Consider the following 16,077-nt stretch of genomic DNA (forward strand, 5'->3'; position numbering starts at 1 on the left):
GATCAACAGGGGTTTATCAATGGTTCTTAAGCCTTTACATTTACATTAACCATCTCAAAACTCACTGTTGAGCAGCGGTTGCTTGACAGAAGGCAAAGGTGAACAGCACAGTGCAGGTAAAGCTTAGTGGAGTTTTCAGTGAAGATAAACATCCTGAAGGAGAAACGGCTGGATTGTCGAGAGGCCGTTCTGCAGCAGCTCCACTGTGTCGTCATTTGGATTGGGACACCTGAGAATATCAAGTGCTTTCATTTGAAACAATTCAATAAAAGAACAATATCCTGTAGATCATCACACATTTACATTACATGTTCAAAAAATCTTGTGCTTTAGTTCTGACATACAAAAAGACAAAGTGTGTAAGGCGATCCTAAAAGTTATATGATTATTATTTATTCAGTAAAATGTTACATTGAGTTTAGGCTAAGCTTAAAAGACCAGAAGAAAAGCACTGGTTTACTCGTTAACAATGAGATCCCAGCGGAGGCTGTAATCAGGGTCATTGACAGGTGTAGCCCAACACGTGTCCATCACCAGGGCAAACTGGCGGCTATCGACCCCCTCAACACGAACTTCCACATGCATCTCCTGGTCGAGTTCTGCATTCCACTGCACCAGTGAAGGGCCGGGTGAAACTCATCATCCTCATATGGAATCATCCGAACTTGATATCTGCCTTCACCAGTGGGAAGAGTCTTGTGCACAACACTAATGAAGTAACAAGATCTATGTTAAAACTACTTGTAAAAAATAAAATAAATGCATTTTGACATTTACTCAGCTGTGTGCAGTTTTAAACTATGACATTTTTTCTTCTATGGAACACAAAAGCAGAACATTTTAAGATTCCAAAAATGCAATGACAACATAAAAGTATCATTAAAATAGTCCATACTCATGCACTATATTTCAAATGTTCTGAATTCATGTGATATCTTTGTTTAAAGAACAGACCCAAAGTCATCATTGAAAATGTTGACATATGCACCCCAGACAGCAACATAGTGTCGGCTCAGATCCGGCCCAAATCTGGCCCGCATGGATTCCACACATACCAGATGTGGGCCGGATCTGGGCCAACACTATGTTGCTGTCTGGGACTAGTTCTCTATGGTGGTTTCATAAGAGTTAATCAGAGATGCAGGGATATGTGCAGGGATATTTTACTTATCAGAAACATTTGTTCTTAAGTCTGACTGATCTGCTCCTAGTGCAAGCTACAGCATAATTTCAATAGCCTTGTAACACAGTGCATCTTTGAGTATGGAAGCCAGCTAGTAAGAGCTTTGCATGTATCCATGTGAGGTGGATGCGCTAACAAGGACGCTATAGAATACAGTCTCTAGAGTCAGTTGCCAGAACTGTGCAGGTAAACCTCACTCCCCTGCTCACAAGAGGCCCACTAGCAACTGACACCAGGGTCTTTAGCATCTTTGTTATCTCGCCTGCCTCCCATGCTGGTGGGCCCCGATTCTAGTGCCACTCGGGGTAGGACAAGTAGGACCGGAGTGGCTAAACTTGCATCTTTTCTGAAGCTTGAATGTCTCTATGAGGACTAACTGCATTACAATGTTTCCTACCTCCACAGATTTAATAAAGACATAGGGTTTGAACAACCTTAGGGTGATAAATCTAGAGCGTAAATAAAGGTACAATTGAAATCAAAATTTGTATTTGACTCGCACCTCTCCAGTGGGTTGATTTCCACATTCATGGAAAATGTTTGTGTTTGAGGATAAACACAGCTGAAAGAAAGCTTCAGGATCTTCTGTCTGCTGATGAGACCTTCTGACCTTGGTGTCCCCAGAATAAAGTTATCATAGATGAAATGAGTGCCATTAGCCTGCAGACAACAAATATATTGTTTTGTTAAAAATAACATCAGAACTTTTCCATGAAGAGATGCATCAATTTTAGTCAAAATCTTGATGATGCAAGAGTCGAGCACTCCAAGTCTACTCCAACACATCCCAAAGTTTATCATTTAGGTTAGGGTCAGGATTCAGAGCTGCCAATTTGTGTGTGAAAATGATTCTTTGTGCTCCCTCTGATCTAGAGGACTTCTTGGGTTCGAAAATCTGTACCCGACCCGAATCACTTCTTACCTGAACCTGACGTGCATAAATATTTTTTTTTAAAGAAAACCTGACCCAAGACATACTCGATAAAATTATCCAGAGACCGACCTGACTGGACCTTAAGGTAAACAGCATTGATGTGTCCACACCCTGCAGCCCCGCAGTCAGTCAGGAAAAATCCTGGTGTCCTGCTGACTGATTTGACTGCTGCTCCATTACTTTCATTTATATTTATATTCATTTGTATTTAGTTAAACTTCATATTATTGCCTGCCCAATGGATACAAGTTTGGATACAAGTTATTTCTGAGTTTGACTTTCAAATGTGACCAGTGGATTGGAAAAATAAACGTGATAGCTTGATAAAAATCTAATTGATAGCCTAGTAAATCATGGATTTGTGCTGTCTGCATTTACCAAATCTCCAGCAAAGGGCTTCTGCACACAAAAAAGAAAAGTCCTGCATGAACCTGCAGCGTAATGAAGCAAGTGGCTTTTCCTGTTGGATCTCATAGCTATAAGACTGATTTCTGTGTGCAAGGTTATAATTCATCACTGTATCCTCATAACATCCTATAACTTTTGGCACAATGTTATTTAGTTGACAATAAGATGATTAAGGTTTATTATTCAGGTGTTCTCAGGTCCACCTATAAACAGGGACTTTTATATACAAGTGAAATAATGGTGGAGAATGCGGGCACATGTTCCAGACTCTTTTGTGTGGAAGAGTGTTGTACACTCCCCCCACTGTCTTTTTGGGACTTTGAGAAAACTTAAGGGAGGTCTGTTTGGGCCCTTACTTTTGTTGTTAAAGATGTATCCATACAGACCTCCCTAAAGAGTCTCATAGAGATTCCCCAATGGTTAAATCAAACTCTTTTGGTTCGGGCATTACAAGTATTTGGATGGTGTAAATAAATTTAAATTTAAACCTACCACAAGATTTGTACCACAGATGTGTTCATCATTATCAAAATGGAATTCCACTCTCCCATTCTGGACTATTCCTTTGCAGCTGGGATCATTGAGGTGTAAGTGGTCAGCTGGAAAACCAGCCTCAAAGAGCTGACAGCGAGACACAGACATTGAGCCAGAGCTGCTTTCACAGGTTTCTGAGAAATCTGAGAGAATGAAAACAGAAGGTAATTAATGACTGGGGGTGGACATAGTATTTTTCACATTTTGTTGTGGAATGATACCAACCAAATGAGTCAGAATGTGGTTGTGATCTGTTAGGGTCCTTTTTACATAAACAGCCATAAACACCATTTTTCATCCCACACCTTTCGTTCTCAGAGCAGCTGAGTTCAGAACAAGGATTTTCATCAACTAGGGGGTGAAAAACAATAATTCTTATTTTTCTTCTATGCACTTCACCTCTGCTCTAGTATATTTCCTATTCTAGTTTTCTAATAAACCTTGCATTGTTCACTATGAATACTGTATTTGGAGCCATGTGAGCTCCTTAGCATGTGAAATGAGTACATAACATAGATAACAATAATCCTACAGATTGTTGTTGTGGTTTCAGCTGTAGTTTCTGAGGTTGTTTCAGTTGTGGTTGTCTCTGGAATGACAGTAGTATAGGTACTGTTTATGTTGCTTACATCTGGAAAAAAAAGAATAGAATATTGCATTAAAAATGATCTCTTACATAAACAAAATGCACATGTAATTAAATGTACCTGCACAGTATGCCAAACTGCATGTAGTTGGTCTCACAAACTCGTAGACAAAATATCCTCCTGGACAAGCTTTGACTTTAATGGGATTAGACTGGAAATAGCAGCAGTTATTGTCCCAGTGACCGCAGACATCTCGAGTGACCACTCCATCCTCAACAGTTGGATGTCCACCGTTCAGCCACAGTGGAGCATAAGTGCCACAACTATATTCAGAAACACATGTGTCTGGCATCTGAACGCTCTGACCCTCAATGAAGAGACGGTACCAACCGTCCCAGCTGACTGCAGTGTCACACATTATCTCAGAGGAATAATGATTGTTGGTGGCTCTCCATGGATCATCCAGGGCATAGTAGTTATAGCAGGGGTCAACAGGGGGAGCTGTTAGAAAAAAATGTTATGTATTTATTCACATAGTTGTAATAGTTGTGGTATGAATTTATAACTGCAGAGCACTCTATACTTGAGCTCCATTACAATCATTTTAAGTAAATTGTGTTTTCAGCAACAACAGTACATTACAAATATATATAAATATATGGAGAGCTATCAAACTCCTAGTCGATTCTTTTACCTTATATCCATGTACTTACATGCTACTAAGTAATTTCCTGCCTCTGAGGCCTGTAAACAGTTTGAGGATGTGAAAGGGCTTATGAAAGATTAAAAATACATTCTCTGTTTACCGTTTATTGCAAAGAGTTAATGCAGTAATTGGATTCAGTCTAGTGCCATGCAGAAAATGAGTCTTTACACAATTGTTGTCCTTTCCATATTCATTCTGTGAGCTGTTTTTCTTCTGTCTAATGTAATTTTACTCATCTTTACTAGAGAAATTCATTTTTTTCCACACCTTCATGTAATGGGTCAAAAAGGGGGGGAAAGTCGAAGATGCTTGTGAGGGTTTTATAAAGGAGTTAATACAATACCAGTGGTTGTGATTGGTGGAGTAATGGATTCTATAAATGGGATTGTCTCTGTTGTAGATTCTGGTGGGATGGACTCGTTTGTAGATTCTGTTATAGAAACATTTTTTTTCAACATCACTCATTTTTAAACAAAACAAAACAAAACAAAACAAAACAAAAAACAAAACACAAAAGTAAATGAATGAAGTGCATATGAATGAATACCCACCTACACAGTAAGCCCCGCAAAATATTGGCTTTACAAACTCATAAACGTAGTAATCTCCTGGACAGGCTTTGACTCTTATAGGGTGGGATTTATAAGAACACCAGCCATCCACTGATGAAGCACGGCAGTCACTCCACACTGAAACACAGACCTGACGGGTGACCACTCCATCTTCCAGCTGTGGGTGAGGGCCGTTGAGCCACAGTGGATGATAAGTGCCACACCTGCCATAATTAACACATGATTCTGGCATGTGAGTATTTTCACCATTGTGGAACAGTCGGTACCAGCCATTCCACTCCACATTATAATCACATCTAGAGTTATAATAGTCAGTATAGTTGTCAGTGGCTCTCCAAGGCTCATCCAGACTGGTATAGTTGTAGCAGGGGTCGACACTTGGAGTAGAGAAAGGTACTATTTTGAAAAAGCAGAAAGAGAACATTATATATATATATATATATATAGAGAGAGAGAGAGAGAGAGAGAGAGAGAGAGAGAGAGAGAGAGAGATTTTACAAAGTGTAAAGTAAGAGTTTACAGTAAAATTCATGACAAGAATGTCAAATATAAAGATTAAAGAAGGTACCTGCACAATATACAGGAGCAGGGATTGAAATCCTTGGCCTGGTAAATTTGTAGACATAATAATTTCCAGGACAAGCTTTGACTTGGATTGGGTTGGAGCTGTAGCGACTGCACTGATATTCGCGAGAGCCGTAAATTTCACGAGTAACAACTCCATCTTCTATCCGAGGATGAGAGCCACCAAGCCACAGAGAACTAAAACCTCCACATGACATGTAATAAAAACACCACTCAGGCATCTGAGCACTTGATCCATCAATGAAGAGTCGATACCAGCCATCCCATTCTACACGAGTGTCATCATGATCAGATATGTATCCATACCAAGACCAGTAATTGAGTGTGCTTCGCCAGGAGTTATCAAGTATGTTGTAGTTATTGCATGGGTCATAATCTATGTTAGAGAGATCAAAACAAAGAACTTTATGAGGGCAAATTTGAACAACTCAAACATAGTAATAATCATGAGGAACTAGGGATGTGCATGAAGCCAAATACCTTATTTGGAAAGGCACGAATAATGGCTTCAAAATGAATAACAAGTTCTACCAAGTAATAGAAAAAAAAACATATTCAGGAGACACAGTCACTCCTTGTATTTGCTGGATAACAGGTGAGCCAGGGGATAGCACAATATTATATATAAACCTTTAAAGTCACTGTGCAATAATGAGCGTGTGAGTGTAAACACATATTAATGAACTGAGCCATGATGCTGTTTCCATGCATCTCTCAGAAATCAGGCATGGCAAACGTAATATAGGCTAAAATAAACACTACATCATATACGTTTTCTACTGAATGCACAGTAATTTAATAGTGTTAAATTAACACCGCTCTGTGTTCATACCACCAGCTGGGTGTTAAAAGTAACACTTAGGCAGTGTTAGAGTTAATTAGATGCTTAAGTGATTTATTGAGAGATGATTGTGTGATTATTACAGACACCTGATGATAACGAGCATAATCACTGAAGGAAAGAGAAACACAAGAACTACAACTGACTTCAGGCACAGCCTTAGATGAAATCAACTGGAAAGACATTAAATCTCTATTACAAACCAGACTGACTTTATTTCTGTCATTTGTCTACATTTCATTTTGAGAATTAACAGAGGTTTAGATGTTGTTTTTTATGTTTGGTCATCATTATTGTGATCAGTGTTTAATTTAGTTGGGCAGTTTGGCTCTTTGCTTGTATATCAGTTTATATAAAAATATAAAATACTGAATCATGGTTAAAACAGTCTTCTCAATAAATTTTAACTTCTGTTTTTATCAAATACAGCCATTTGTACTGTACATGACATGATTGTGTAAATGTGATGCTACATGTTCAAGCATAAAAGGTGCATTTTTTAAACTGTAGAGTAGAATCATTGCAAAAACTTACTCAAGATGATGCTGGATACAGTGATTATGTCTGGACTCACAGTGGAAATCACCTGTGAAATCGTGCTGACATCTTATATATAAAAAAATTAAAAATAAATAAAAATTAAAAAAAAAAAAAAAATCCAAAGAAACAAAGTAAGTCATGACTGAAATAATTTAAAAATGTTTGAAATACTTTAAAAGTTAAAATAAAAAAAGGCTGAAAAGCACAGTACCTGTGCAGTATCCGGCACACTGGAATTGTGGATTCACAAGTTCATAGACATAGTAATTGCCTGGGCACGCTTTCACTCTGATGGGTTTTGAGTTGTATTCACAGCAGCCTCCCCAATGATAACTACCACAGACCTCCCTGATCACCACTCCATCCTCTATCTGAGGGTGAGGATCATTGAGCCACAGATTATAGTATGTGTTGCAGCTAAATGAACTAACACAGGTCTCTGGCATCCGGATGTCCATCCCATTGTAGAAAAGCCGGTACCAGCCATTCCAGGAGAAAGAGTAATCACAAAAGTAAGCTCCACTTTCATTGTTGGCTCTCCAGGGACGATCCAGAGACTCATAGTTGTAGCAGGGATCACTGCTGATGTTTTTGAAAGCAACTGTCATAGACAAAAGAGATCTTTGTAAACACTGTCAAAATACCCAGATAGCAAGCAATGATCGAAACAATGTTAATGTGTCAACGTTAACCACATTGAATCAATATCACTTTTGCACCCGCAATTAATGTTGAAATTTCAACCAAAAATCAATGGTAATGGCATTGAATCACTGTTACAACCTGAGGTTGGTTCAACATCATGCTTGTACTCTCAGAAAATGAAACTTAAAGCCACACAGCCTGTAGATCGTACCTGCACAATATGTAGGTCTAGAGACTGATGTGTTGGGTTTGACAAATTCATAGACATAATAATCTCCTGGACAGGCTTTGACTCGGATGGACATGGATCTGTAGGCGCCACACTGACGGGAATACCCTGACCACCACCATGAATGAGTTCCCACAACTTCAAGGGTCACCACTCCATCCTCAAGTGTTGGATGAGAACCATTGAGATACAGTCCAGTTTCACCACCACATTGCATATAACTCACACACCACTCCGACATCTGGGCACTTTCTCCATTCAAATAGAGCCGATACCATCCACTCCATTCAACAAGGGTGTCATCACGTCCATAGTACTGGCTTTGCCGTATGTCTCTCCAGGAATCATCAAGAGTGTTATAATCATAGCATGGATCAGAGATGGAAGTCGTAGGTTCTGAGACAGACAACAGACAGTCGATGATACTTAGTTATTTTTTCTCCTCAGTATTCCTTATTTCCTTGTACTTGCTGGACTGTAGAATTTATCTGTATTAGGCTTGTTATAGTAGCACCTGTTTCTATTTGAACAGCAAGTTTTTTTTTCTTTTTTTTTCAAAAATCAGTAGAGTGGCTTTGAATAATTTTTAAAAATAAATGCTTATTGATAAGGTGAAAATAATGTTTAACAGTTTAATGTTTCATATTTTTAATGTTTTACTTAAAAAACATCTACTATCATGTCTCTTTAGGTGGTTTTCAGGTCCTGCTGTTCCTGCTCTGACCACTCGGTGATGTCAAAGTTTTGCTGTCAATCATGGATCATCACACTTGCTACTCCACCCATCTCACCTGTTCAGCTGCATTTCTCAAAAGCATTGTATGCCTAAAACCCTATTTAGACAGGATTAGTTTTACATGAAGAGGTGGGGCAAAGTAATTATTACCTGAGCTTCTCAGTGATTTTAATCCCGTCCGAATGTGCCATCTCAGAAATCATTACGAACTAAGTCAGTAAAAATTATGACGACTTTTACCTTCTGTAATAACGACCGGAAAAATTACATCAGGTAATGCTAATCCCGTATGAACAGACCAGAAAATATTTTAGTAAATATTCCATCATTTCCTGTTTAAAAAATGTTTTTCAAGAGTAGAGGTACATAAAGAAGCATTCAGTTGAATTGTAGTTGGTGGGACAAGTCTGTGGCAAACCTTAAGTGTTTTTTTGCATAGCATTCAGATAAAAAAGCAACTCGAGGTTAGAGGCACAAAACTTCTTTTAGCTTTAGGTAAGTGCCAATTACCAACACAATCAGAATTTAATTACATTTTTTAATAAATTGTTCATATATATCAGCAACGTAAGATGCATCTCATGCAAAGTGGCAATTAGAGATTAGAAATCTGCTGCAACTCAATTCAATCATATTAAGTTCAGCTTACTACAATGAAATGTTGAGTTCACACATTTTTTTTTTCTATTAAGTACAATGAACGTTCATTATTATATGAGTGAAACAAACTCATTTAATTTTTTATTAATTTCACTGTTCGGTTTTACAGTGCAGTAGCAGCAGCAAAATAAAGAAAACAAACATGATGTGTGATCTGCAGTCTCTTTCTCAATGAAGTCCATTCTGATAGTCGTTACAAATGAACTGTACCTAATGTGAATACTTATCACACAAACATGAGACATATGTCTAAATAAACGTTGAAATGTCAGGTTTTAAATAATGTAAGTCAAATCGAAATGGAATTGACTTACAATTTTCTATTACAAGCCCATGATTGTAGCGCACAGACCAAAACACCTTGGTTAAATACAGCAGTTAAAATGTATTATTTGTGTCTAGGGTCTTCAGATGACTATAAAAAAATTATAATTTCTTGAAATTATGTAATAGATCTCAGTTTCATATTACATATTATAGATATTTTAGCCTAATAAGAAAGGTTTTTTTATTAGGATTTTTTAGTGAAGAATGTCAAACATTTACTCAAGTCACCTATATCATAATTTATTTAGTAACTTCTTACTTTTCAAATCAAATACATAAGCACCTTAAAGTTACAACTGCGTGATGTAACCACTTTATAAATTTATGCTGCAAAAACTGTAAAAAAATGATCATTAAGTTGACAACAATGTTTTTTCATTAACACACACACAAAAATAACTTTAAGCCAGTTTAATGTGATTTATGTTGAAATGACTTAAACAGCCAAGTTGATTGTGCTTAAATATTTATTTATTCATTAATTAATTAATTTTTCAACAGTGCTCTGGTAAGGGTAGTTTTGTACATTAAAGGAGATTAACAGGAGATTAAATAAAGTGCAAGAATGATTGTACCTGTTGTTTGTCCATTGGTTATTTCACCTGTTAAATACACAGTATAGATTTAATATCGTGAAGATATTAAGCCATTTTACATGACAGATTTTAAACACTCACCATTAATCAGCAGCAGTAGTGACACACACAGTGAGATTAGAAACCTCATTATGACAAACAGCACCTGCACATGAAAAAAATCTTATTTTAATTATATTCTTTGTGCATATTTGTAAAAACAACTTAATTTTTTTGCATTAAAAGTCATTTGAGCTCAAAAGGTAAAATGAAGAGAAAAATAGCTTTACCTGCTGCTTCAGATCAAACTCAGAGAGATTCTCTCTTCAGCAGCTCAATGCAGTGATGCTGATCTGCAGATCTCACAGTCTTATCAGTGCTTTAATAAATGTGGGTGGACTTTCACTAAAAACAGATGTAATTTCTCAACAATAGCTTAAACAGGTTTTTCATGTGACATAAGTTGTTTGTCACATTACATGTCAACACATTGTTTCTTTGCATAGACCTATCATTTAGAAAGACATTCTTCCATTCTGTGCTTGAATAGATGAATGGAGATGGAATGAAAATGAGTTGGTTTGTTTTATTTAGCATTTTTTTCTCCCAAATCAGCTTCACAAAAAAGTACCTTGAAACACTCTTTGAGTGATCAAAATCAATGCTTATTAATGTAATAATTACATGTATACATTTTGCAGATGCTTTTATCCACAACTTACACTGAACTCAAGGTACACTTCTGCTTTTCCGGAGAATCGAATGCATGATCTTGGCATTGCTAGTGCAATGTTCGGCTGTCTGAGCTACAGGAAATTCTTTGTTTTCATAATGTGTTTAACCATTAATTAATTAATGCTATGTATTAGTCCATAAGACTGGGAGTAATCAACAAGCTTTTGTACTGAGAACATTTTCCAGACATTCAGTTTTGTTTAATGGGAATATTACAATTTGCAAAACATGCAGGATCAACAAATGCCACAGCATTTTAGTAGTATTAAATTTGCTTCAACTTTCCTTAACCTTTCTGTTTACCCAGACTTGATGGTCAGGTTTGTTGTCATTTTTATGTAATTGAAATGAAATGAAGCATGGGTCTTTGAGGAAAACATCAGACTGATTTCTGCAAAGCAGAAAATACCATAATTCATATAATGCATATTGTGTACCACCACTCAGCATAAAAATACAGAGATATGATTTTTTTGGTCCATATCGCCCAGCCCTATGTCCAAGCCAGACAGTCAGTTTCAGTTTCTCTTTGCTTAAAAATAAAACCCAAACAATACAAGAACTTTTTTGGTTATTTGAACAATAGCTAAGCCTCACCCGGTCTTATCTTCTATTAAAGAGAAATTCAACTGGTGCACCGACATTCTTTCTTGAAAAAAGAAACACACCACTTATGCATTTTATAGTATCAACACTATGGAGAACAAGCAAAACAACTGCAAAGATTTAAAAAAAAAAAAAAAAAAAAAAAAAGATCAAGAAGATCAGAGGAAAAATTGCAAATCTCTTCTCTTAATTATTACTGAAAGTGAATGATTATAAAAATCAGACAATAAAGCCACATTCCTTACACAAACATAAATACCTGTGTTATTCTTACTGCATTTTCAAGTCCCCATCATATGTGCTTTGAAATAATGGGGGAAAATATTCTAGGTGATTCTTTAGTTTTTATTAATTGAAATGTTTTAAAGATAAACATGCTTTTTTGGAATATAATAATAACATTGTTTAAAATGTAAATCAATTAGAAAGCTAAACCTAACCAGTTTCAGTCCCTCTGAAACATTACATCCGATTTAATCAAATTACTTCATCAATTCAAGAAAAGTTTAAAACTATCAAAATGTCTTCATGTAAGTGAACTGTTAATCTCTTAATGAGATTTTGTACCTTATTCATGGACCAAATCATTTTGTTCTTCTGAAAGTCTATTATAGAAATACTTCCTTAAGCTGCAAAACAAAAGCATTTTTTAAGTTATCCAGCTGAAAAGAAGCAAAGGACAGAAATAATCTTTTAATGTTTGCTTTCAGTAAACATGAATCTGATTGTCGTTGTTACTGTAACTCATCTTCTTGAGTAAAATAAGATAGATATATAATTTGTGTAAATGATAAAATGATCTTTCGTGAGCACTTAACCTCATCTTAAAAAAAAAAAAAAAAAAAAAAAAAAAAACTTCTTACTCCTATCCTTTCACTTCCTCTAATCCCTCTCTATTGTAGTTTAGGATAATCTGAGCACTGCCTATAACTTGTATTATGAGCACTTCTTGTCTATTTGCCTCGTCATGACGACTCGCTTGTTGTATTCCTCACTTGTAAGTCGCTTTGGATAAAAGCGTCTGCCAAATGAATAAATGTAAATGTAAATGTAAAATAAAGTAATTTATTTGAATGTAAGAACACATGAGATAAGAAAACAATCAGTGACACATTTATTGAAATGGAATCAGACAATATTACGTAAATTTGCATATTTTTGTGGTGATAAATTAAATTGTATCAGGACACTCATCAGAGGAACAAGTAACAGCATCAGAGAAACACACAGACAAGAAGTTTTGCTATGGTTATGCCTGACATTTACACTACGCCGGCGTTTTCAAGGATCGAGACTTTCAAAAATGCTGCAGACCCCGTTTTAGTGTGAAAACACCGGGGTTGCGTTTCACTATAAACTGACTTTTGAAAACAAGGGCGTGGCTGGCCATGTTCGCTCTGTGTATCCTTGACGACCATGTAAACAATAACATGGAGACTGAACTGCAATCTTTGCTGGCTTTGTTGTCATTTTAGCAGCCATTGTGCAGTTAAACTCTGCTTTTTTTTAACACTGCAGCTACCTACATGCGCAAGAGGCAACTGTTTACAACTGTTTACCCAGTGTGCGTTTTCAGTCGTGTAGTGTAGACGGAGATCGTTTCTGAAACGCTGTGGAAACGCCAGTGGAGACGAGGATCGTTTTCATTTTAAAACGCCATTTTAAAACTAAAATGCATTACTTTAAACGGGGCCTTTGATTAACAATTCAGTATTCTTAGAACGTTGATTTGTAACATTCCAAGAACATAAACATGTCCAGTTTCCTTAATGTTAGTAGAATGTTATTTAAAGGTTAGTATGAAACATTCTTTCAATCATTCAAACGACTGCTGTGAACAAACACTGAAAGAAAGAGAAATAAGAACACAAACTTTGTTTCCTTGATGTAAGATAAGACTCAGTCAGGGACGTTGGAACTATATTGTGAGAGGGGGGGCGGGATTCTTCTTTGGGGGGGGGGGCTACTGTTATATTATCTGTGCGTATACATAATATAGATTTTAATAGCTTGATGCTCTTTCGGTGCATAGGACAGACCTACCCGCAATCGCTCTCCATGGTTCTGACCAAAGAAGAGCGTTTTGGAATCTCCATTACGCATGAAACGCATCATACCTGGGCTGCGTTTCCCGATAACATTGTCTCTTAGCGCGCTACGAAGACTCTTAAGGTATAACTTAACTAAAGGTATACTACCACTAAAGGTATATCATTGCTAGGCGTCTTCAGGGCTATCATCCACTCGCGAGGCATAGGCGCTGAAAGGCAGAGGCGCTGGCGCCCTCCTAGCAACGGCGCTGTTTTTGGTAAAACATGATTTTGACGACTTCATTAAGTTTTGTTTTATATAAAACTCTTTTTAAAAGATATTCGTTTTGTATAAATTGTATCTTAATTTTGATCAATGTTTTATCAATCAATTGCCCGTATTTAATAAATAAGAAGCAAATATATGGCAGACAATGTAATAACCTTAGTGTAATTGACAGAATTACTAAAAAATATTTTGCTAGCTAAAAGTTAAAGATTTTTTTTGTGTCACGCATGCATGCATGTCTATTTCCCTCATATTAAATATAAAACGCATGTGGACTGATATTTTTCCAATGTCTGGACTCCTTTATTAATGGAGCATATAAACAGACGTTTCAATATATTGGTATTAAATGCATTTTCTGAGAATTTATATTTAAAGTTTTTACTGCAAATGTCGAAATGCGCGCTCTTTGGTCCATCAGTGCTTGAGTCACTGATCACATTAGAATAAAATATCTCATAATAAAATACAAAATTGACTGATTTATGAATGTATATGCATAGTTCTCATCAGTCGGAAATACAGATAAACGCTTTCATTTGTTATATTTTTGATCCTGAAAGAAAACAGAACAACAAAAGAGCGAATCATATGGAGTCTGTACGTGTTAAGCCTCGTTTACACTGCACGCGTGTGCGGCGCGTTACGGCTGCGACGCGGCTACCGGAGCTGATTCGCGGCCACTCTAGTCAATGCTCGTGTTTACACCAGCCGCGCCGCGGTGCGTTTGAGAAGCGTCCCAGAAGCTCGCCGCGCCACTTCGCTAAAGATAGGCGCCTCGCCTATTTTTGACGGACGCCGCGTCAAAGACGCGCAGCTCAAATACAAAATAAAGTCAAAATAATCACCCTGAGTAAACTCCTGCTCATATTTCGCATCAGTACGATGCCAGAAACTGACAACAAGAGATTCGAAGCTGAAAAACTTGAAATTTCTTTGTTTTTGTTGTCCATAACTGGAATTTTAAGTGTATTAACTTCATCTGTATGGCTACAGCAAAATAAAGTATGGCATAGCAATAAACACAATAAAACCGGACAAAATATAACAATTTAGCCATTAAAAACACGAAAAAAAGCAATGAAAAAAAACGTCAGACATGCAAATCTCGTGGTCTCGGGAATCCAGCCGCTTCGCTTCTGAAATGCTTCTGGTGTGAGTTGACACCGCTCAGAAGACGGAACAAAACCTTGCCGGAGCCGTAATGCAACGCACACGCGTGCAGTGTAAACGAGGCTTTATGCTTCTTACGCGGACTTTTGGGACTCAGTTTTGAACTGGTGTCAAGGCACAATGAATGAAATGCACAAATGGTAATTAAATAGAACCCCTGAAATGAACGAGGGCGAGCTGTTTTATTTTCACAACATTTTGGAACATGAAAATTCATACCGGTAATATCAAGCCACTGAACGAAAAAAACAACTGGCTGACCCCTAGAAGGGTGGGGAAAAGGGGTGGGGGGGTGGACGTCTATGCTAATACATGTGCAGGTCTATATGAAAAAAAGACATGTCCACAATTAACTTGATATTTAGCAGTTTTACAGATCATCCAGCAGCTGTTGGTTTGTGTTTCAGGTGTCTCTCCTGCTGATAGAGATGAAATGAAGAGAAAGTCAGTGAAGAAGGGAGAATCTGTCACTTTGCATCCTGGTGTGATAAACGGCTCAAATGATGTGGTGACATGGTGTTTTAGATGCAGACCCATCACTCAGATCAGAAATCAGAGTAAGATCTTTACAGTAAAACACGGTGTTGATGCTGTGAGACTCCGAGGCAGACTGAACGAGACTCAGACCGGATCTCTGACCATCACAAACACCACAACCACAGACTCTGGACGCTATCAACTACAGATCAGCAGCAGATTCAGCATCACCAGGAACATCTGTGTTTGTGTCACTGGTGAGTCTCATTGATCACTGGAAATTCAGAATTCATCATTTTTAAACTGACCGTTTAACTTTTTATTGACCTATAATACTATAAAATATTAGAGTATTATGCTATTTATTGTAATAAAATGTATTCATTGACCAAATCATTCATTCTAAAATAAATGAACAAAAATGACTGAAAAGCCATGTTTTTCTTTTTATTCTGAGCAGCAGTAGTATTTGTCTGCAAATTTAACATTATAACTGGAAACAGTTATTGTAAATGAGCTGCACACACACTGTTTGAGAATGACTGGAATAATACATTAACACACCTTTAACTATCAAATCTGAGATTTATGAAGCATTTGTGAATCTGGAGGTGAGTTTTCCTAAGGTCTGTTTTATGTACAATTTACAGTGTTCATTGTAGATCAGATGGACACACTGATTAACACCAAAGGCTTGATGACAGC

At 37.0% G+C, this 16,077-nt stretch overlaps 1 protein-coding gene across 1 annotated transcript; it reads right to left on the reverse strand.

The window, feature by feature from the left end:
• Positions 1-456: 456 nt before the first annotated feature.
• LOC125261688 lies at positions 457-12,154 on the reverse strand. The gene is given in 16 exon segments (XM_048180247.1): positions 457-602; positions 605-708; positions 1,686-1,843; positions 3,018-3,202; positions 3,285-3,410; positions 3,592-3,690; positions 3,767-4,147; positions 4,696-4,782; positions 4,904-5,320; positions 5,493-5,885; positions 6,885-6,956; positions 7,102-7,491; positions 7,747-8,160; positions 10,063-10,089; positions 10,165-10,228; positions 10,353-12,154. Coding segments are annotated over 15 exon segments (3,048 nt in total). The 5' UTR covers positions 10,214-10,228; positions 10,353-12,154.
• Positions 12,155-16,077: the final 3,923 nt, after the last annotated feature.

The sequence above is a fragment of the Megalobrama amblycephala genome, unplaced genomic scaffold, assembly GCF_018812025.1.
Source record: "Megalobrama amblycephala isolate DHTTF-2021 unplaced genomic scaffold, ASM1881202v1 scaffold463, whole genome shotgun sequence".
NCBI classification, from domain to species: Eukaryota; Metazoa; Chordata; class Actinopteri; order Cypriniformes; family Xenocyprididae; genus Megalobrama; species Megalobrama amblycephala.